This window comes from Zootermopsis nevadensis, unplaced genomic scaffold (genome assembly GCF_977971745.1).
Source record: "Zootermopsis nevadensis isolate Lab colony 2312 unplaced genomic scaffold, Znev_1.0 Znev_ptg000061l, whole genome shotgun sequence".
In the NCBI taxonomy this organism is placed as follows: domain Eukaryota; kingdom Metazoa; phylum Arthropoda; class Insecta; order Blattodea; family Termopsidae; genus Zootermopsis; species Zootermopsis nevadensis.
Window position 1 is genome coordinate 19744120 of NW_028259192.1, and position 25256 is coordinate 19769375.

At 38.4% G+C, this 25256-nt stretch overlaps 1 protein-coding gene across 6 annotated transcripts in view; it reads right to left on the bottom strand.

Moving 5' to 3' along the window:
- The window catches only part of LOC110838154 (ras-specific guanine nucleotide-releasing factor 2), a 139344-nt gene that overhangs the window by 49172 nt on the left and 64916 nt on the right, over positions 1-25256 (bottom strand). For all 6 annotated transcript variants that reach the window (XR_015532698.1, XM_022081064.2, XM_022081063.2 and 3 more), the window contains exons 3-4: positions 8067-8173; positions 4619-4766 (exon numbers count right to left, since the gene is read on the bottom strand). Coding sequence is in view for 5 of the 6 variants with exons in the window: in XM_022081064.2 (XP_021936756.2) it covers positions 4619-4766; positions 8067-8173 (255 nt within the window). In the remaining variant the exon portion in view is untranslated. The remainder of the gene's footprint in view (positions 1-4618; positions 4767-8066; positions 8174-25256) is intronic.

Consider the following 25256-nt stretch of genomic DNA (forward strand, 5'->3'; position numbering starts at 1 on the left):
GTGAACTTTCTATAGTACGCATAAAGGAAATTGAGATTTCGACCGTCCATCCGTCCGTGTACTTCTTCTCTGGCGATAATTAATGGACGTTGATTAAATCTGATACTGAATATCTTTACAAAGTGTTGCCTGGCAGCTGTAATTATGATCCGTATTGGTCTGATGAAACTCTCTATTTTACATAAAGCGCTAATGAAACCACAAATTTGCTCAGAATTTTAATCCATAATAAGTGTATCATTTGTCACCACGGCACGCCGCGCCTTCGAGTTGTGGACAGAGAAGAAAGCCTCCATATATGCAGGGTAGCTTAAAATGCTGCATATTAAACAAGCAATCTTCGTCAGCCTACAAAGTTTTAAGGGTATAAGTCACAAGGTACTGATCACATTCCGATTGAAATGATCCAAGTAAGAAGTAAAATATTGCGTTCTGATATTCACAAATGTATTCATTTAATGATGGATGTCTTCTGGAATGTTGTACTGTGCAGTCTGGTAGAAAATCACCGACGTTTCAGATATGCTTATAGCCCCCATCCCCAAAGCGATAGAGCACATTTTGACCTAAAATGGATAAAGTGACAGGAGGCTGGAAAAATTAGATAATGAGAAGCTTCATAATTTGCATGCTTCACTGACTATTATTAGATTGATCAAATCAAGGAGGATGAGATGGTCGGGTATGTAGCACGCATAGGTATATGAGGAAATGTATAAGACATTAATGGCGGAAAACCTGGAAGAAGATACTACGTTGAACACCCAGGTATAGTTGGGAGGATAATATTAAAATGTGTCTTCAGCAAAGAATGAGAGAGCTTTGGATTGAATATGCATGGCGCAAGATATACAACAGTGGCGGAATAAATAGCCTTTGGCGTTCCTGAAATAAAATCAGTTTATTAACCAGCTGAGCGACTATTATCTTCAGAAGAATATGTGCTGCATGGAAGTATTCAGTTACGCTAATCATACAGAACATTTCAAATAACTCATAATACAGAGAAGCCTATTGAGATGCACAAATTTTACTTCACATTTCTCATTACCATGTACATATAACACACAGAAAATAAATTCGTGGGGTTCATTTATCCAGTCGCTTTGCCTACGGGGAAATAACGAGCCCCCGTTGCTCGCTGGGCTGGAACACGAGTGGTCATCTGAATATCGCTGGTCCATTTCAAATCTCGTTCGTCCAGGCAGAAACTGCATCACTGAAACCACTGACCTTGCTGAAATGCACACGCCTAATTATGTTCCACTAACACCTGTCCTTCTTCACCTTACGTGCAGTAAAGTACGTAACTTTGAAACATCCTGTATCTTGTACGTTTACAAAGGGAAGGTGCTTTCCTTTCAGACAGCTTAATGTTTCTCAAAGGTAACACTTTCTACGTGTTTTTCTCCCTAGGGTCAGTGCTTCATAAAGAAAGAAACGACAACTAACGGGATGTTCCTTAAGTTCGAGGCAGACGAAGGGATTACATAGAATAGTAAAGAAGTTGTTGCAAATCGCCCTGATAGTGGAGGCATTAAGCACCTCTGAAATGCTGGTCAATTTCTAAGAACTACACGGTGCAACATCCCAAATGACAATCAATATTCATACTCGCCACCGTGAGAACCTGAAATACATACTGAAGGTAATTTAAAAAAAGGTATAAAGATGTGAACTAGATTAATTCAATTCAGGATAAAATCCAGTGGCTGGCTCTTGTAAACAACGTAAAGAAGTTAAGAGCTGAATGAACTAGTGTATCTCCTGACCAGCTGATTCACTCTCAGCTCTTCAGGTATGTATAAAATTATAAACAATTTGAGTGGTTATATTTCAATCAGGCACATTCTATGTATATGGCTTCCATCTTTCTTCGCTTTCTGATCGTTCTAAAATTTGTAACCTAAATTCCCCTGCTACCGTTCATTTCATTTCGGCTTCAGTCGTCGGAGCCTTGGTCATATCCGGACCGTCCAAGAATCGAATTTCGATTCTGGATGTCAACGTAGACCACCTTTATCGGGTCTGGAGACTCGTTCGTGTACCAGATCCTCACGCGAGTTATCGTGATGCAATTAATATTTGGTTTTTTAATATTCTTCAGAGAAACTTAACACAGATAACCTCAGAGCGAAGGAATCTTAGTATGTCCGAAGCCTCGTTTTCGAAATTAAAATAACTTTGTGAAATTAATGTGCGTTCTTTCCCCAATTTGTGTGAAATAGGGGGGGGGTTGTACTTCAGTCCACGTGTTGAAACTCCGAAGAAACCAATGAGTGGGGTTGAGTTACACATTTATATTCATGATGAACATTTTAAAAAACTCAAGGATGAATATTTTCAAGGCCTTCAGGGTGACGGTGTTGTTGCTCCGCTGTGTTGTTCAATGTAGGCTCTTAGTTAGATTTCAGTGATAAGGAGGAACCTATTCTCTCCATCTTAAACCCTGAAAATAGATACAGTATATTTATCTGAAACGTTGGTATCTAACTAGGAGTCCACACGGCGACACAACCCAGAACAACATCATCAATAATTTATGACTTTTATGCTCTAAATGACTTTGTTTGATCGTTGTTAAAAAAACTCTTAATAGAAATCACATCCTGAGGCACTTCAATTCAGTTTACATTCTTGTAACCAATTTATTTAACATTCATCCACATAATCTTTCGTGATCTTGAGGGTTGCAGTCTTACAAAAACCTTCTGTCCCAGAGAGTTAAGTTCACGTCTCTTTTCATCCATCTGAGCAACATTTGCAGCACATGGAACCACGCTGACTTGACTTTCCTTACAAAACTATATGAAACTTCATTTTACAGAGGACAGAAGAGAAAATATTTCTAAAACATTAACGTAGTGTATGTCCGAATATTAAAACCAAACTGAACAAGAAATGTTTATTCCTAAAACAGTTTTAATTAAAACAGTGGAGCTACGGCAGAAACTGTTTTTCAAACAGATATATTTATGGCCTTGCCACTGCTTTGCGTGCGTACAGTTGCGATAAAGAGAATCTGAACCATTTGAATAATGACTGAATATTGATGGACTTCTGCCTGCCAAAACACATTCCGCATGCCAATGTAATACTAAAAAACAAAAACAAAGTGGGATTTTTCCTACTGTTGCATTATTAACGATGATGGTCGCTAAGGTCTTCTATAAACGTTGATAACAGCTCAGCTGGTTAAGAAATTCCCCGCCTTTTACAAAAACCAAGATACATTACCGCCTTCATATGATTCGCGATACTGGGCCCTCTTTTGAGTCTCACTAATCCAATGGCAAGATGTTCCATGTTTTGACGGCGCTTAATAAAAAAAACTGGCTTATTTTCCTCAAACACCAGGCGACATACATCAGTGACAGTGTAGGGCTTACTTACTCGTCCGTACAGCTCACCCCCCACCCCCAACAAACACACACACACACACACACACACAAGGGCACATAATCCAAGTTATGCTACCACTTTTGATTTATGCGAATTCCTAGCAACCAAAAGGGACGCCTTCAATTATGAAGCGTGCTCACGCTGTGGAACTTCGAAAGATTACTCTGGGCCGTAGCAGATTCTGTCGAATGACGTCATTTCCCAAAGGATACCAAGCTTTGGCTTACTCTGTCATAGCTCACATACATGTGAGCCTTCTATAAAGGAATGTTTTAGATGAACTGTCTTCTCTTCAACACTTTAAGAGAGGACCAGATAAAGATCGAATCACTGGAACTGGAAGGCTAATATTTCTCCAAGGATTTTAGTTTCAACAAAACAGCCAGCAGCTAACATAGTTGACTCTTATTCTGGCAATAACTGGTCCCATTCTTGGCACGTGTACTGGATATTCTGTCTATGCGTACATAGGAGAATAATATCGAAATAAGATTATAAAAAGATAGAGTGGGTGGGGGGGGGTTTACAGAATGAATTCATCTTACTTAGAATAGGGTCCAATGGCAGACCCTTCTGAACCTGGTAATGAGCCTTCACATTCCCTAAAAGAAAGGATTTCTTTGGTCCTACTCTTCTGGGTCCATTAGAAAGATCCCGAATTTCTTACACCTGAGAACGAAGACATCTTTTTTTTTTAAACCAGACAATGGACAAATCCAAAAATTCAGTAATCCAGACTGCAGCACACCATCGTCAAAACCCTTCAGAATGGAAATAGTTGCATGTTGTGAATGGCTTGATATATAGGAAGATTTAGTTTATACCAGAAAGTAAATTGTATTAAAGTTCGGTGTTCAAATGATACATGAAAATACTTGTACAAAATCAGACATAGAAATGAGAGGATAAAATCCGAAGGCTCAACATATAATTAGAAGTCAAAGTAGGGGGAGTACATTGTTGTTATAATAAGGTGTATAAGACCTGCAATCGCTGTAAAAAGTTTCTACTACTAATGAGACTGAACATAAAGACATCGGGGGTTTTTTTTGTTACGAAAAAATGGCAAGCTTAAAGCGTCAAGATATGAAATGCACTTTTATTTTCACAGGTAATTCGGCTCATGAAACTACGGGAAAAGAGTTGAAGACAATATATCTCGTTCGTAACATCCAAAGTTTTAACTGGAGAGAGGAATTGTGATATCTGATCTTACCTCGGCACGAAGTTTCTTGATCTCCGATGCCAGCTCTTCGCACTGTTGCGTGTACTGCCATTTTGCTGTCTTCTCGCTCTCCACGATCTGTAGCAGATGCAGATGCTTCTGTTCTAGCTCCTCTTTCTGCAGAAGCAGCTTGTTGAAACTGGAACGAGGCAGAAAATGGTACGTTAGCTTAGCAAGGTACAGACCACAGGCATCAGAGCCACTAGCTTTGTACGTATTTCAGCCCAATTAGCTGATTTAAAAATGCTTAACTGATACAGAAGTGCGGAATTTATAAATTCATTATAAGGATAAAATCAGGAAATAATCATATAAACGCCAAGTCTGAAGTTCTCAAAACGGTGGAGACGTCCATGTCTGGGTTGAGGCGCCGTGTAGATTTGTGGTTATAAACTGACGTTTCGGAGACACACACTGTCTCCATCTTCAGGCTAAAATGGGGATGTTGGGTAGTGGATAGTTTATATAGGGTCATAAGAAGAAGTGGCCAATCAGAATCGATGAATGATGAGGAGATGGTCTGGCCCAGCAGGGAATATTCATACAGAGAAGTTTCGTAATACCACCACTAGTTTCAGTATAGAGTTGGTGGAATCTAGTCCTAATACTAATACTATACGTTTTAATATTCATTTTAATATTATCCTTATATTTCTTACACCCTGTTGCTTCCGTCCTTTTAGGTCAAAATAGTCTACTCAGCTTGTGTTCTTAATCACCTATCAACTGTATTCAAGACTGTAATATTTCCATCTATGTCACGATCGAGAAGGTAGCTCTCCTTTCAATTATGTATCTTAACAAAAATGTTGTGTGTAGTTCCTGCTCGCTTCTGATTGTACTGTTCCGTGTTGCTGCGATGGGGAGAGACCGTCTCTTTGGAAACGGATTTCTAACGGACCCTTTGTCGATTCTCCAAATGATATACGATTGAATATGGAGCGGCGATGGAATGATCCAGACAACAGAAACCCGAAGGACTGGGAGGAAATCCTGTTCCACTGCAAGCTTGTCGACCACAAATCCCACATAAACAAACTTTGGCTCAAACCTGGACCTTCAAGGCAGGACGCCGGCGTCTATAAGCCTGAGACCCTACCGATAACATTGAAAATATTTAGACAACAGGCCCATATTGTATTAGTCCTCTGCATATATATCACAAACATGCCATTTCTCTCTTGAATAAATTGAAAGAAGGCAACATCGATTTAGAATGCTTTAAGTATGCTTTTTAGACAGTACATTTTCTATTTTTAAACCCGAAACAAAAAGATATTTATACAGCCCACACGAGAATACAGAATTGTTTCGAGCTCTGCAGAACTGAAACCTGTATGTTCTTGGGATTGTGGTTGAGAACAAACTGAGATAGAGCTGATTCAAGAGAAATGGAGTTGATTCACACACAACGAACGCACTCTTGAAGGGGCACATGCGAAAATGCAAGAGTTTGACTCTGAACCCTGTTAGCTGTGTCTGAAACTAATTAATTTTCCAGTGTCGCAATAATTGCCGTGTGACACCACATTTTCCTTTTACAATTCACACATGATTTTCCATGACAGGGGACCGCAACCTAGAACACGCTTGCCACAGTGAGCGCGCAAAATAGCACATCCATCCAAGTTTTGGAACGAAAAATATGATAATTTAAATTTTCGTTTGCTCTTACTACCGAACGGTAACCAGGGTATCCCAGTCAGTTTGGTAACGGGGTTTACGAGCTACGTGACCGATGTTCGATTCTCGGCGGCAGCAGAGATTTTTCTTTGCAATAGCGTCCAGACCGATACTGAGCTCCACACAGCATCCTATCCACTCTGTGACGGATTTAGTTTCCAGGTGCGAGAGAGGGTAAAGCGGCCAGTGCCTGAAGCTGATCCGTGTCACCTCCACCTAATGCGGGATTTACGAATGTGTGGAGCTGTACCTTCACTTTCACAGACGTCTTCATGACCAGAAACAACTTTATCCTTTGCGAGTGTCCTACTCAATTTTGTGTTGTAAATAAATAGGAGTAAATATAACGAATAAAGGAGTAACAAGTGTTTTCTAAATGTACTCTACTCTTAATTTCATTCTGAAAATATTCAATTTTTTATTGTTAGAAATTCGAAATCTGCCGCATTTTCAAAGGAATTACGAATATGTCATTCTTATATATATTTTGGTGACATAATATAGATATGTACTTGTGATTCTCTTTTTGCTATCAGTCTACGATCCAAGCTAGCTTCTACTTAACAGTGGTTGTATATTTTCTGTAAATATCATAATACCAGCATTTTTAAGTAATCAATTAATATTTCCAAAATTTAACTTATATTACGTTATTCACAGTGAGAAGGGCTTATGTTAAAAATACTTCGTACTGATTTAAACCTTTCTTACCTATGAAAAAATACAACTTCAACAGTTGTTCAGAAATAATTTAATAACTACAAGTCGATCGTTTCAGAACGTACAGATTTCAGTTGTATGTCCATGTTTTACAATTTATGTCGTCTCGATTTAAAACACACTCGACTTCCGCCAATGTAAGAACTAATTCCTGAAAAATCCTGCTAGATGGCTGTATTTTCTTCCTTTCACTTCTCGTCGCGTCTTGTCACGATGGCGGGAGTGTTTTTTACTTCCGTGAAGTAAATGCGCATTGCCATCTCTAATCCTTTTTAAAGTAGCGAAAGTAATTCTCTCTCTACGAACGTTCATATTTTCACAACTCAGACTTTTGCTGGCGGGAGGTCGTAAAGTGTGACAATATACGATTTGACTTACAACACGGATTCGTAGCTGACAAGACAGGATGTTTAGAATTAAATTCTAAAATTTTTATCCTCCATTTTACAGACACATAGAGTGATGGCATCAAATCGAGCGACTCTCTACTGCAGAAAATAACGTAATTATTCTTTAAGAAGACCCGTTGCGAATATCTGGCTTATTTTATAAGAACACTTAAATATAATCCGGAGTATTTAACTGGTCTGTTATCGAGTTATTAAGAACAATAAAAGCCTGAAGGTTCAACACCGCTAATATCCATCCATATTTCGAAATTTATCAGTCAAATTTTTCGTCCATCCTCAAAACAAAAGACAAACGTTAACATTTTGGAGCCTTAAAATAACCTTAAAATATTTAAAAATTAAATTTGATGTTAGTAACAGTTTTTTAACTAAAATATGGCACTAATAACAGCTGAAACTCACTTGACAACCACGAGTTTTAGAAAATATACTGTTCAATATGTTGTAATGAGGTCATGAAACACTGTGATAAAAAGATATAGAGTTTTCTCACTTTAAAGTACAATTTTATCATGTCATGATAATGTTACGGAGAAACGTGCAGACGGGTTTGCTGTTTGTTTCTAAGTTGAAACGAAATGCTTCTGAAATATTACTAAAGTTCAGTGATTAAATTTCGGGCTTACCTCGCTTCCCTAATAGCTTCTATCCAGGTCTTGCAGTCAGACTCCGTGATGGCCCGAAGTTCGTACTGGCGCTGGTTTTCTCGCCGATAAGAAATCGCAAAACAATGCTGCAAGAAATAGAATCAGATTGTAAATTCCTTCAGATAAATACGAACAGAGTCTGGGAACATTTGAGAACAAGCTCTAATTAAACATCCAAGCCTAAGAGAAAGGGGACAATCAAGGAAAACGAGAAGGTAGAGGCATGTAGCACGTTTCGGGTGATTATAAATGCCTACAAAATTTTAATCCGCAAACCTGAAAGAAAAAAATAGCTTGGGAGATCTAGTACAGATGGAAGAATAATATTATAGCAGATCTTAAACAAGTAGTGTGAGAATGTTGACTGGATTAATCAGGAAGGAGTTCAGTGGCAGACTCTTAAGAAATGACAATAGACTTCAGGGTTCCATAAGACGAGAGGATTTTCTTGGCTAGCTGAGCCACTACTATCTTCTCAAGAAGGACTCTCTTGCGTCCTGTTAAGACAAAGTGACTGAGTACTTTAATTTCAGCGGAGGGTGTTGGTCTGGTCTTGAATCTCGGGAGGTTTACTGGTTATCTTGACTGATTTTCGTAGTTTTCCTCAAGTCTACAATCTTACAAGTGCCTGGATAGTTAATCAAGTGTTATAATGTACATAAAACAGATAATCGTGTTGCAATTGAGAGGTTTTGTTGTGTCCTGTATAAAATCCTCTCGTATGGTGTTCTCAAGTATCCTCCATAGGCCCAATTATAAAGTGTCACAAAGATAGGCCTAAGTAACTTTTCACACTGAAGGCTGTAATGTTATGCCATATAATCTCATAGAAATTGACAGACGTTTCAGAGGTAGTTACCAGCTCCATCATCATGGCTATAAGGGAGGCAGTAAATACCTCTGAAACGTCGGCCAATGCCTACGAAATTACACTGTGATAAAACTAAGAAGACAGTCCCCTTCATACTTGCCGCCATCACAGCCTGAAATCTCACTCAGTCTTAATTCATTCAAATTCTATTAAGGAAATAAATTTAATCTTTGTGCTACAAAGTAGCAGCTGTGTCACTGACGTCAAGATGTTTGGTTTGTTTCTATGAAACTTAAATATTGTCGGAACTTAAACGTAATCTTGGTTTAAAAAAATAAATCTCTCTGTTTAAGCAAGAACCACATTTAATTTAATGATGCTGATACAGGTTTTTCATTTTCCGTTCTTATACTCAACACTAAACTTTTCTATTTGGGAAAACCTATAATCGCTGTTCCAAATATCTACTCTACACTAGCAGACAACAGTTTAACTTTCTGCAAGTTGCTTCTGAAATGACGACGGGACGTTCGTTGATAATGAATGTAACTGAATTGAATAGGTCTTTACGTTATGCGTTACCCAGTGACGAAAGCTATATGAATAGTGTGGACTCACTGGCTTTTGAATCGAACTGAATCACAGCGCATTTATGAGCACCTGAAACTATGACGGCTACTTGTTTTATTGTTTCTGCCAACAAAATTGTCAACTTTATGTCGACGTCTTGCGAATTTGAATTGCGTTCCCATCATCCACTGAGTTTAAAATATCACGGCGAATCATTGTTAATGTTGATCCTGCTGAATCCCTGAGTACGGACGCAGTATGTTCATCTGAATCGTCGACAACACGGCCCAGACACACACACACAGAGTGTAAGTACTCAAAGCAGGATAAAGAAACACCAAAATGTAAGACATATAGAACACAAGAGTAAAGATTAAATGCCTATAATATTTTAATTCGATAACCTGATAGGAAGACACGAAGAAGAAGACTTGAGTGTGGATGTGACAATAATATTACAAGAAATTCAGAGTAGTTTACATATGAAGATTTCTGTCTTCTGGGTTGTTGCGCTGTGTAGTCTGGTCGATGTTAACCAACGTTTCAGAGGTCATACTGCCTCCATCATCAGGGCGATGAGTATGAAGATTTCTGTCTTCTGGGTTGTTGCGCTGTGTAGTCTGGTCGATGTTAACCAACGTTTCAGAGGTCATACTGCCTCCATCATCAGGGCGATGAGTATGAAGATTTCTGTCTTCTGGGTTGTTGCGCTGTGTAGTCTGGTAGCTGTTTACCAACGTTTCAGAGGTCATACTGCCTCCATCATCAGGGCGATGAGTATGAAGATTTCTGTCTTCTGGGTTGTTGCGCTGTGTAGTCTGGTAGCTGTTTACCAACGTTTCAGAGGTCATACTGCCTCCATCATCAGGGCGATGAGTATGAAGATTTCTGTCTTCTGGGTTGTTGCGCTGTGTAGTCTGGTAGCTGTTTACCAACGTTTCAGAGGTCATACTGCCTCCGTCATCAGAGTATGAAGATTTCTGTCTTCTGGGTTGTTGCGCTGTGTAGTCTGGTAGATGTTTGCCAAGCAATTCATCGCCCTGATGACGGTGGCAGTATAACCTCTGAAACGTTTGTAAACAGCTACCAGACTACACAGCGCAACAACCCAGAAGACAGAAATCTACATACTCATCGCCCTGATGATGGAGGCAGTATAACCTCTGAAACGTTTGTAAACAGCTACCAGACTACACAGCGCAACAACCCAGAATCTTCATACTCATCGCCCTGATGATGGAAACAGTATGACCTCTGAAACGTTGGTAAACAGCTACCAGACTACACAGCGCAACAACCCAGAAGACAGAAATCTTCATACTCATCGCCCTGATGATGGAGGCAGTATGACCTCTGAAACGTTGGTTAACATCGACCAGACTACACAGCGCAACAACCCAGAAGACAGAAATCTTCATACTCATCGCCCTGATGATGGAGGCAGTATGACCTCTGAAACGTTGGTTAACATCGACCAGACTACACAGCGCAACAACCCAGAAGACAGAAATCTTCAAACATTTTTTCATCGACCTGATGACGGAGGCAGTATGACCTCTGAAACGTTGGTTAGCATCGACCAGACTACACAGTGCAACAACTCAGAAGACAGAAATCTTCATACTCACCGCTATGAAAACCTCAAATCATACATAGTTTACATATAATTTATTTCTAATTCTAAATGTCTACAATGATTACATAGAGCATTATAATTTCATATTTATATATTTCATTGCTCAGCACAATTTAACCTATTACAGGTTTTCACTGCCTTGATGTATCAGGTGTAATTTTAAGCGTTACCATTAATCTTGTCAGTATAGACATAAAAACACGTCATATAAAATTTATAGACATGTTAATATTCTATCAAAGTATAAATCTTCACATAACTATCCGGGGGTCTGTTAGCTATTGCTATCAAACTGAAAGCTAAGTAAGTTTTATGATGATTCCAAGAACTTATTTTTAATCTATAAAATTATAACTTTCATAAAACTTGCAAGTTCTTAGAATGTATTTTAAAATATACAAGGATTCTACTGACAATAGTTTCGTCTCTTCCTGAGAAGTCCATGAGGTCGCCATGTTCATATTTTTTAAATGGGAAAACAAAGTAAATAGTTAGAACGGTCTCTGATCTGCTTATTTAATTTGTCAGTTGGTTCGAATGTTATTAAGAACACATACAGAAACTGGCGCATAAAACACAGGAACGGAAACACACCAAACATCAGGATACGATAAATATATCTTCCATTATGAGGCAAGATATTAATCCGAACCAGAACACTGTAAGTATTTTGTAAAAATTACGGTCCTAAATACATTACAGCAAGCATTATTAAAATATTCCATCGATATTCCGAAACTAAACTTATCAGACAAATTCTTCGTTTCAGCTATGTGGCACTGCAGTAATCCTTTTAGTACCGTTAAATAGCTTACAGTGAGTCTCTAATTATGCATTCAAGACCCGGACCCTCTTCAGCCTTCATTATGTGTTTTTCACAAATAGTTTTCGTACAATCTCCGAAAATGTTCAACCCAGTCGTCGAATACTCAACCGCAGGATGAACAAGCAAATTCTTATTCCTCTACTTCCAACAATCTTGAAGTCCTACCATGTCTCATCGGAATCATCTGATCTTACCTTTCCTATACTTTCCCGTAAATTCCAGTTCATTTCCATCCATTCGTACCCTTTCCCGTCCATTTCCACCCATTCCCACCATTTCCATTCTTTACCGTATATTCCCATTATTTCCCAAAACAAAAATGGGTTCATAATTATATTGTGTCATACCTGAGCGTTTAAAAATTATTTTCAGCCTGGAATTAATAAACAACAGTGCCAATGAGATATGTACAATAGCACAAAGCAAATCCCATTTTCCACTACATTTCCTTTTGTGAATATGCCTAAAACGCAGCTGCCACAGATGACAGCAGAAATTATATGTAGATTATCGACTGGCCCACTTTCCGGGATGACACGTGAAATGTGAACTGAATGGTTACGAGCTCAATCCCCAGCAACAGTCCAGAGGGCACCAGTGACGTCAGCATATGAAAATTGTTTGGCTGCTGCGTTCTGGCAGCAGACCTAAGTCCGCTCAGTATCAAACCTTTGACGCCGAAGCTCATCTAAATAATATTTAATAATTCATTCAATACCACGAAGAAAACACAACTGTTCACCGTTTCAAAGGTCAAATATTTTACGCTGTTTTTGGACATAATCCCTGTTTATAGTGAAAATCACACGAAAAAAAAACAACTTAAATACGCCCCGTGGGAAAAATGTAAAGTTCTTGATTATTAAACCAGATAATGCATACAGTTACTAGTGAGTTATTAAGGCCTGAAGTTGTAACATATTAAATTATACAAATTATGAAAATGATAAAAATCGACGCTTTAAAAAACTGTATTTCTGGGAATCTACTAATTAAAGCTGGTCAGGTGAAGTCTTCAACAGTATCACAAAAGTATTGCGTTCACAAAATCAGTTGCAAAGAATTTTGAAATACGTTTCAATAATTCAGATAATAAACCAAATGTGTATTGTAGCGTTGTCTACAGAGAGCATTATCCTGTACAGGACGATTAAAAATCCCTATATCCTGTAAGAACAAATGCTGAAAGTGGGAAGTGATTCAAAAGCTATTGCGCATATACTTATGCGTCACGCGACGACATGATCTTTACCACTATCTTATAAGTTGTAACCATAAGTAAATTCACCATGAGAAACAAATTTGTGTTCACACAGCGGTTTTTCAATCATACTGCATTCCGTTCTAACCGTAGACGTAGACCAGGTTTTATAATTTTTGTCACTTTTAATTTTGCTGGAATTATTTTATGTGACGTACAGGTAACCGTGGCAACGTAATACACGCCCATATGCAGAAAAAAATAAAAATAAAACGCAGGATAATTCTTCTGCATTTTGTTAATGTAGATGGAAAACAGCGAGCGATGGCAATGGCGTAAATTCCCTGACGATGTGCACTGAGGATGCTAACGTCACATTAGATAATACCGCTCTCAGCTTATAGACTAACTTGTATGCATTCATTATGCTTCTTCCGTCATACTGATATCGGATTCTGTTCATGCGGTATTTCACGATTCCAAAAGAAACAGAAAATAAGTCTGATTTGATATTTTGTGAAGAGTACAGACAATTAATCCGTTTATTATGTAACTAGCTCCACACTCCTGTCAGTTTATCCTCTTGTGATCGGCACACTTTTGAAAACACGTGATCTAAAATTTTTATTTTAATAGAAATTTTGTTTCATATATTTCAGATTAGTAGATATTTCTTTGACTATACAAGCTTGACACATTTGCCAGTTGTCACATTTTGGTTTTGTCTTGGAGTATTGTCGATCGCGACATTCGCTATTTGTCGTGAGACTTTCCCGAGCTTCTTCATTTCTGCAAATCGTTTGGTATGAATCTTTAACAGTAGCATTAGGTTTGAAGCGTATTATTTTACAGCAGAACCCTCATAATTAGAGGGGGGGTGCGACTATGAATAGGATTAAACGTTATATTTTTCAAGTCCTGAACGGGATTCAAACCCACGATCTCGGTCTCGGACCAAGACCTTGTCCACAGGAGCAGGTCAAGTTATCGACTGGTGTTCGTTCAGTTGGTATTGTCTCCGTTTACTAGAACTAATGAGACTCTGCCCTGTAGCCACTGGTCCCCGTGTCGGTACGTGTGGCCTATCTCTCAGGTCACGGACGCGCTGCGCCGGATAATTCAGATGCCTGTTGACGTCAGCACAGCACCAGGTGCGTTTCGATCGTTGACTGGCCGGTCTCACTCGCTGCTTCCAACAGGTTGCTGTTTCTGCTCTTAGTATCTGGTATCTGTATCAACTGCAGAAGGAGCAGGTAGGCCTATTGTCCCGACACATCAACGAACAGTGAGAAAAACTACAGACATTTCAATTGTAACGGCTTGCGTCTTGGTAAACATTTTAATCTCGTCCTCGAATAAAACCACACGTTATTTATATTTGTTTATTCGGTTATTTAACGACACGGTATCAACTGAGTATGTTCCTTAGCCCTCAACAAGATGCAGGATTATAATAGACTAGGAGGCAAACCACCAAATCATACTACCAATCTAGACAAAAAGTAACCATGTTGCGAATCTCTGCATATTGCAGATTTACAATTAAATATCTACTGCATGGATAATTTTTGAATTCTTAAAAAAAGGCATAAAAATTCAAGAATCTGGCTTCTCGACAGATATCATAACCGAGTTCCCGAAAACATCAAGCATTGTTTATTGTATATTAGAACATTTTACTGTATTCCATTAACATCTCCCGTTTTAGCTACATGCCCAGCCCATCCAAGCCTCAGAGATTTCAGTTTCTAACACTACTAGATGGCCTGAAATGTAATATTCTAAATGTCACACTTCCGTAATCAATTAACCTACAGTTGGTCCCACAAAGTATCAGAGACTGACAAAAGAACTTGAAGGAGGAAAGGAGGTCGGATACAACAAAACCTCATGCTCCCTAAAATAAAATATTAAGCAAGCGTTTACCAACTTAACGACTGCTTATAGAACTGAGAAACAAATAAGGACACGCATTACTGTTTGCACCTGGGTTGTAGCGTCGTGTAGTGTGGTAAAGAGTTTTTTGTCAGTTTGTGGTCCGTCCGTTTCCCATTGGCTCGGAAAGGTAAATTAATACAAGATCGCACACAGACCACTGCAAAAACCAATCACAACTTAAATAAAATATTTGTACACAGTAAAAATAAACTTTTTCCACGCCATGAAGACGCATGGGGGAGTGGAGGTTTCGCTCCAAGCATTCTTCGCCTCGACACTAGCTAGAGGTGAATGGTTGCCTTCACGCTCTGGCCGCTTTAATCCCTAGGACTGAATCCCGGTACTCACTGACAGGAAGCTGGGAGGGCCGAGAGATGGTCTAGATCAGTGGTATCCAACCTGGGGTACGCGAAGACATTTTAGGGGGTACGTGAAATTTTAAAAAATATATAAATATTATTTTATGATAAACACTAAATAATCAGTAATGTAATTTATTTAATTTGTTTTAGGCGTAGATTATATACTATGTATAACTTGAATTATACACCAACAACTTTGGGGGTACAAAGTTGAAGAGAAATTATATCTGGGGGTACGCGAACAAAAAATGTTGAATACCACTGGTCTAGACGTTCTGACAACACACGACGTGTGGATAAAACTGCAGTATTATTTCTGGGAACTACCGCATAGGTATAATTATCTAGTACTAAGTATGATGAGTATACGATGCTACATAACATGTTTCTTCTCTCAGTGCGACTATCTTTACTGTTTAAATTATTCAAATTCTGTCTTGACCTTGTTCGTGATCCCTCCTTTGAAGCACGTAACAAACTTGGCTGCTCCTCAAACAAGCCTCCCTTCCGACATGCTTGATCTGCAGTAAAGTTTAGTCTCTTGTGGCCAATGCAGACGCCTCAGCGAACAGTTCATTATGGCTGTAACTTAATAAGAATTTAGATGAAAGTGAAGGAGGTCCAACTATAGAACTAGTAGTCTCTTCAAAACTGCGTATGATAAGCATAGAGGTCAAAGATCAATGTACAAGGAACAGAGAGTAAGATGGCTTTACAGGACTAAACTGACCTGTTCTGATTCCTTTTATATCGTGTAAAATGTACGAAACAAACTATCTCCACTGACTTATGGATTCTTCTGTGCATTTACTGTAATGTGCCCCCGTCAGCCAATCAGCTTCAGTCACTAGCTGTACATTTATTCGAATAAAAAGAATTCGTGTTGCATGAAAATATTGTGCTTATGGTACGCTGTGTGAATATTGTGCTCATGTGAAGTGAAATGTTGGTATTCAGCATTAGATACACTAGTGGCGTATTAAAACATAAAATGTGAACATTGCAGGTGCCAGGTTCTACACAGGCAGGACAGAGAGCTGGTGTATAAAGTATTCAGTCAATTAATGAGTGAAGAAAACGTCGGAATGCCAGTCCACTATGTTTCCAAAAAGCAAGACGCTTATGCGTAAACGCACAAGTGTATTTGTGCATATCTGTGCTAACAGCCTTCTTTATTATCAGCGACTATAGCTTTCAGTAACAAAACTGACTTAAAATCAAACTTTATTAAAATGTAAATTACAAAAGGTTTGAAAGGGGTTTTGTATCACCTGTGTTTATGTTATGGTAATATAGTTTATTATTCAGAAAATTTAATTTTGTTAATAAGACTGCATATTGGGTAATATGAAGGCAAATGAGAATGTGACAACGAGACAACACAGATGCGTGAGATAACGACAGGTAATAACATTATCTAGTATATGCGAATGGTTCAGAAAACATGTGAATCGTGTGAAGGAAACAAGAAACACACACAGAGTGGCTGCAGTAATTAAACATTTTCACGTACGACGAAGGCTTATAAGGTAAAATATCACTACATGCTCACTGCAAAAAAATTTAAATGTTCTTATGAATTTCTAATACACACTTGTTCTTCAAGATTTCTTACGGGGTTAGGGCGAGTTATTTCCTTTCAAGTAACTTGCTGTTCTTTTATTACTGTGTTGTCTTACTACGAATTATAAGTACAAAAAGATTTAAAAGAGAATTTAATGAAATTAATTCTGAAAAGATCTACGGAGCCCGACTCATCTTCACTGCTGTCTGTATTTCGTTCTTGTCCGTCCTTTCAACTTCACGTGCCCGAAAAGAATGAAGTCTTTGAGCGTCTTCTTTGTGATACTCCCAAAGAGACCTTCATTTATATTCCGTTTCTCCTCCGGTCTTAGATCTTCGTATCTTTTGTTAATTTTCCTCTGTGCTTTTGTTTGCCTTTACTGTCCTTTTAAGAAACTACCTGTAGGCTCACTGTGAATACGTTAAAGTCTTGAAGTTAATTGCAGTCATGATGAACCACGATATCTCGACTACGACGTGACAGGCGACATATTAGAAACCCCAGGTTCGATCACTGCGGTCAAAACGTCGATTTTGTTTTTTTGGGCCATAACGTCGTATGGAGGAACACACTACCTCCATCTTCAGGAATGAAAGTAGATAGCCAGCGAATAAGATCTTGAGTCGATTCATTCACATCCCAAATTCATGAGTAATGTCCTTAAAATTCATTTTAAAAACGGGTTTTACGGTCCGCAGTTCCAATATAACTACATTTAATGGCGTCTTTCTCTCAACGTACATATTCATTATTATCATGACATTTATGCTGTCTTGTCTCCAGTTCCAATTACAAACTCTTGATTTTGTTCTCATATTACGTGTAACTAGCTCATTGCCTTGACGAGAACGGGTGGTTATTCGACTTGGGGATTGGACGTAGAGCGAAACACCGTTCACCGTTTCTGTTTAACGTTCTGTGTTACAAAACATTCTAAAATAACGAAGTTCAGTTTAAATTATTTTTGCAGTTGTACTAAAAGCCTCCTGATGTGCACCTCGCCGGCGCTGCACACTGCAAGCGCGATCGGGGAGCCTTGATTTGGTCGAGTGGCCTCTCCTTTGCCCTCACACGGCCACCGCTTCTGTCAGAAAGACTGCACAAAAGCTAACTAATCGATAAGGATGCTTTGGCGTAAAACGAAGGGCTCTGCTCACATGGCAAAACGCAATTATCGACTGGGAGCAGTTGGCGCAGATCTGTAGTTGTAATTATTTACAGAGGTGAAACAAGACCCGAGAAAACTGACGCAAAATAAAGGCAGTTCCATGAACTGAACTGGAAAACGAGAACGAAGGTTGACCGAAGTACGGTTGATAAGAAGGCAGAGAAACTTCAGGTAAATTAATGAATGATAAACAATAATGAACAAAGGAGAGACATAATTAAGGACATAAGCAAGTTCTGAACTGCGTCTGGCAAGCCCTTAAATGTGAAGGAGCGATGCTACAAAGTGTGCAGTTAGATTTGCGGTGGTCAAGGTGGCGAGTATGAAGATGGCTGTTTCTGGCCATCTACTCACATTGGCTTTCTTGCTCTCACCCGATCCTCATCGTCTTCCCTATTGGTCCGGCCACAGCTCTACCTTATCCCGAATCTCATGTCTCAAATCAAATCCTCGCACGCGGCTTACTCACCGACCTGATGATGGAGGCAGTAAGAACCTCATATACGTCGATAAACTTTTACCAGACCACACGGCAGTCATCTTTAATTTCTTGAGAACTGGTGAACAGCGGTTGTAACTTTGCTTCCAGTTATCGCAGCACAAACATGGTGACCCTCAGAACAGTCCGTATCAGGGAACTAAACTCGGATGTTCAAAGCATGAATATCCCATAACGACTAAAACATCACTCGGTTCGCTTTGAATATTGGGATTAACATTAAGCACCTGAACGGGATTAAGTCTCAGAGTTCCCGTTGCCTGCCTGATCGTTAACATTCCACATCTTTTGCTCGCTTCGCTCTGTTGTTCTACGTTAACGGAAACCCCATCCGATTCACAGGCGGTGGGCGGTGGAAAAGCGTTTCCCCTTTCTGCTTTTGATATGCACGAACGTTAATTATTTCTGATGGAATCATTTTGATAATTGCATCATACTTTGTGCTGGCTTGTCATACTACCTTCGACGAGAATCCATCATGGCGCTGGGTATAATAAACAAAACTCATAAGTGCCGTGTTTCGTCATTACTAACCTTGGCTACGAACAATTTCATCTATCCGAGGCTTTGGAAACTTTCTAAAATTAGATTTCCACAGAATTAACAAAGAAACTAAATCTGTTTCCTTTTATCAAACAAGACTGCTTTGATATTTTCCTTTTGGGAAAATTACGAAAATCTCCTGTCAGGATAGCCGGTTTCCGGGACTAGAATAGACCCCATTACCGCTCGAACAAGAAACAGCTAACCAACTGCTAGCGGTTTTCGGTCGCAATACCTAGAAGTGCGAGATTTTCTCAATGCAAGCCTAGTTTTACTACAACGGACACGAGAATTTTGTCTGGGCTACATTTTATCTAGAATGTAGTGTTTAACTCTAATTCATAATTCGTGGTAACAGAAGGCGTAAGGCTTTGCTGCGACTATATAACAACGCGGTGAGAGCACTTACACGTGCATATTAATTAGAACGCATATACATGATTGAAAACTACAATGAAAATACGGCAAACAAAAACGGTGTAATTATTGTTTCGCAGAATACAAACTTCTTCCACAAAAATTAAAATATTTAACTTCGGCTGTTTGATCGAAAATGTTACTTAGTGCTCATTTGTGTACGTTACGGATCAGATTTGTGTTCATGCATATAAAACAGAAGCCTGCAAACATATTTAATTTCACTTCAGAAATGAAGGAAACAGGAAACTATAATAAAATATCTCTGATTAATACTAAACTCTAATGGACAATGAAATATTTTCAATACTGAAACATAATAACCGTCTTGACTAAAATTCCGGTTGGCCATTTCAGAGCCGAGACGGTACTTCATGAGAGGCGCATGAGAACACTACAACACCAATAAAACAGCTGTCGTGCACGTGCACTGTGTACAGGAGGCGTCTATAGATTTCGACGATGAATGGTATAAGCGTATAACGAGTTAAAATAGTTAACAAGATAAACTAATACAATATTTACAAGACAAATGTAAAAACACATAAGATGGAAACAGATTATTAGTAGTGTTACTTAATTTTTAGAAACTAACAGTAAAGAAATACAAAATCCCAGATCATGTAAGTAGAGAAGAAACACGTTTGCACAATTCTGTGTTTAATGGTGTAGAAACAAACAAATAATATGGTATGGATACGTTCGAAGAATGACAGACGACAAACGACCCAAAAAAGTGCTGGAGTGGACACCACAAGGAAAGAAGGAAAAGACGATGATGAAGGGATTCCTTGATTGCAATTCCAGAGGGTGAATGCACACAGAAAAATGGATATTCGGTATCGACAGACGTCAGTTAGCGTTAAAAATCTGACTCATTTAAGCATATATGCACATACACATAGATAATGCAGAGTTGCGCAAACACGTAGCTGCAATCTGTGCGCTTGTATCATTTCACTGAGCCCACAGTTCACTAAGAATTTCAGACTCATGGATTTTATGTGGCATTTCATTGGCCGATCCACTAGCCTGGAGTTTTCCTCTTGCTTGTCTTAATAAGGATTTACAGAACGTCTACATTAGAGAAAGCTCTCACACGAACCTTGCGCTACCGATAAATATAAGGACTTTTTCTTACAGGGAAGGGTTTTAGTCTCTTACTACAAACTTTCAAAAACTTCTATGCATAAAACAAAGCCACTCTTCGAAATATTAACTACTGGAAGCTGTCCGTTGACATTCTCAGCAAATAATTATATGCCGTATGGCGTAGCGCACCTGCTAATCCTTCTTCACAGAAAAAGTAGCAACTGGGAAAGAAGGATAGCTTCTTCTCTGGAACCATAACCAAACCCTCATTACACGTAAAATTTTGAAAGGATTATATTAACTGCCTTTTAAATTATCACACCTTTTGCTTTCCAACTATTTTAGTAATGAAAAAACAACATAGGATCTAGAATAACATTTTAACCTACATTTCTTCCTTGAGGAAGAAAGTAAAGTTTATGAGATAACCATGTTGCTAGTGTATTGTCCCTTTCAACTTCTGGCCAAACAAATCGGTTTTTGTACAATTCTTAAAACGCCCAGTACAAAGAATTTTTAAAAATAAATGCGAAAAAAATAAAAATGTAAATATTTATTCCTGTGGCGTATATCAGAATTGCACTCTATCTTTTCAGATCTGAGGTTGTCACGGCATTAGAAATATCGCTGTTACTTAGGTCCGCCCCGAAAAAGAAGGCAGTATGTTCCTCCGAAACGATGATAGCTACATGCTATTTTACACGACGTTAATACACAGAAGACCAACATCGGCACTAGTTGTTATTTCGTATATCCCAATGTTTATCATTAAACATAAAATGCATTATTACGAACATAATCGCATGATTATTTATAAATAATCTCCCATTCCGTATCGTTAAATATGCATTATTGCTTCGAAAAATGTTTAATGTAAAAGTTTTACACTCCGATTTGTTGCATAATGAGCAATTTATGATAAAAGGGAAGGTTCATAAAATGCCTATTCAAATGTATTTAAACTTAAATATTTCTTCTAGTGTTGCATATAATGCACTGCTTGCCATTTTGCCTGCGACATAATATACATAGTGCATGATTCGAATCTCATCTTCAGAAAGAATAATTTACCATTCCCGCATGGTCGTTAACTCCTTGAAGTTACAGTTGCAAGAATTCCTGTGCCAGTATGTGCATATATGCAGGGTATACACAAACGAATGGTGCGGTTTCAAAAGTTAATAAAAAATTTATTTCTCACCTTACACGGGCACAACATACACCGTCAGTGGCGACAACTGTCCAAGTTTGTCATGCGCTACCAGCAGTTCGCTTCTCATGCTTACTGCGTGGCCGCGGGGCCAGTTTCAAATATGGCGTTGCAGCAGGAGAAGGCTTTCTGTGTGCTCCGTTTTGAGGTGTCCCTTGGCCACCCCGTTCGCCAGATCTTACACCGTGCGATTTCTTTCTTTGGGGGTTCGTTAAAGACAGCGTTTATGTACCACCATTGCCTACGTCCATCCATGAACTTCGTGATCGGATAACGCATGCACTGCAGGCCATTACAGCGGACATGCTACACCGGATCTGGGATGAGTTTGATTACCGTGTGGATGTGTGTCGTGTAACCCAGGGTGCACACATTGAAGGATTGTAATTAACGCATGAGAAACTTGGACAGTTTCCGCCGCTGACCGTGTATGTTGTGCCCGTGTAAGGTGAGAAATAAATTGTTTATTAACTTTTGAAACCGCACCATTCTTTTGTGTATATCCTGTATAAATACACCTCTCCGAGATTTCACAACCCTGTTCCTCCAAACTATGTGTCTTGTAGAATGGATGCCAAAGGCGTTGTTGAAATCCACGGTTAAACAGAGATTCCTACAGATTCTACATGAACTGAACACTATGCTGGTGTGTGCGTGCGTGTGTGTAATGCGTATCCAAACTAAAGGGGGTAATTCTGATTATCTACTATAGACTGAGTTGTAAAATGTAATAAATTGCTCGATAATACAGCTTACTGTTTAAGCACGTAATTTCTTAACTTCTTTAACCGTCGAGAATCGAACTCATGTTCACAGAACATTTCTGACTGGGAATTACCAAAGGAACAAGTTCCTGAAATATTAAAATAAAGTCATTAATCATTCTGTATAAGCCTATTCATAATAAACTATATTAAGCAGAAGTCTATAGTCGTTTAACTCGTCACGAAATCCCCCCTCCCAACCCTTTTTTGGTGTTTGTTGAAAACCTAAGTTTCATTAATGTGTTCACAAGAAGTCGTTATTCGCTCCTACTGTATGTTCGTTAGATTTTCATACTGAATAAGCAATATCACTCTTTCAACACAGTTCATTTAAGAATAATCCGGACTTGGAGCGAGTGCTTTCCTAGTAACTAATGAAGCAAGGATCAAATACGTTACGTTACAGTGATGTTACTGCGACTCAGATATGACTAGTGATTCTATTATGGAACACAGCACGTTACAGATTAACCTCTTCGACCCTCGATGAAGGATAAAAAATATATTATGTAGCTATCATCTCTGCTTAGCTGCCGTCAGACGAGGAGATGTCAACACAACCGTTGTACGTACCAGTTTGCCGTTAAGCCTGTCAGAATTTCCGAGTACCCTTCTCAAACGAACTGAAAAATTATTTACATGGTTGGGAAACCTGTCAATTTCATCAGTTGTGTTAATGGTTCAACAAAATTCTAGTCATTCGGATTATCTTAAATCTTCAGATGATGGAGGCAGCAAGGACCTCTGAAACGTCGGCAAACTTCTACCAGACTACACGGCGCAACAACCCAGAAGACATCCATCTTCAGACTCACCGCCGTGAAAACCTCAAATCCTACAAAATAAATAATATATTGCTTAAAAGGCAAGAGAAATTTATGTTATGACAGGTCATAGGTATATCGACAGAAGAAGTAAAGCAGTAAAACTTGTGAGATTTAATTGCTCGAAAACTTGTATTGAGTTCACAAAGCCAACAGCGAAAGAATTTAATACTTTCTCATTTTAATTCCCTTTAATTTTTGGAGTTTTATTGCTTTAATAATTCCTTATGAATTTGCTCTTTACGCAAATAAGCTTAAAACATAAATCAAGAGTTGCCTGTGTTATCATTTTAAAATATTTTAATTTTCTCCTAGGTTGTAATTCGGTTTCCAGAAACAAACATACTTTGAAACTTTCAGAAAATGTCTTGTTGCATTTGAAACGCCCTAAGCTATCTGTTGCCAAAAAGTATTCATTATTCTACAGGCAGCCTTCCAATCACATGAAATAAGAAAGGGATCAGTGGTAATGTTAACTGCTTCTGCATACTATATTTCATTATTTTAATTAATTTACAATTCGTTTGTAATCTTAAAATCAAATTTCAGTAAGAATAATATTTTAGCAATAAACATTGTAGTATAGTGGTAAGCACTTCTGCTTTATATACAGTAGATACCAGATTCGAAGCGTGACATATCCAGAAACAGTGGTACATCCGACCATCGTATCTCTAACGAGCAAATCATTTTTAAGAAGCTAATAGTCGCTCCGGAGGTCTAGAAATTTCCGAGCTCTTATGTACCCCGATTCATTATCGTGTTCACAAGAGGCCTCCAGTGACCCTGTAATAAGCCACGTAAATCCAGTTTACAATTCCGTATTAAATTTCCTTAAATCAGTTTTAATCTGCACATAGGTCTCTAAAATATTATTTTCCTTTCGGATGTTTCAACGAAACATTTTTACGTATTTCTCAGTTCTTGGTGGCAATAATGTTTCATACGAAATATTAATATAATGTATTTCAAGAACTTTAACTTCCCTGCTTGGCCTCAAGCGCATTCCAATCGTAGGCATACTTTTAAGCATGGTTAAACTTGAACGTATCAAAGTAGTGGCATCATCCAAGTATGTGCTTTTGATAAAGGCTTACATTTTATCACAGAAATTGTTTTAAACTGCTCCTGGGTATTCAGTTAAATAAGGTGGCGTCGTACCGCAAAACGAGATATGCTCCCAGAGAATTTATATAGAAATATTTCAGAAAATTTCAACGAGTGCTGAAATAAAAGTAATCTACTCGATTTTCCGGCGTTTTTATGAAACTCTCTACGTAATAAATTAATTTGTATTTTAAAACTGACATATTTCCAGCTATGATGATTTTGAGCATTGTGCAAAGCAAGAATAAAACAATGAACTACGCTACGAAATCGGCTCCCCCCCCTAAAAAGAGAGTGTTATAGGTTTATATAAAAACGATTAATAGAATATAAAATATATTTGTACAATGGTAAGATTATGAACATAGGAACACTGCGGTTTTAATTGTAATCAAACGAAAGAAAGATACAAAAGAGATCGACTCCGTTTGAACAGCGTTTAACTACGAAATTAACATTATTCATCCCAGCAAAATTAACGGCTTTATACGGTGTATCATTAACCAATTGAAAGGTGAACTAAGAAACAAAGGCTACATTAGACAGACGTTCTAATATAGAAGCAACTGGACTCAACAGGTTGACAGAACGGAAAGTGAGACAGTTCACAAAGTATTAACACAATTGCAAACCGCAA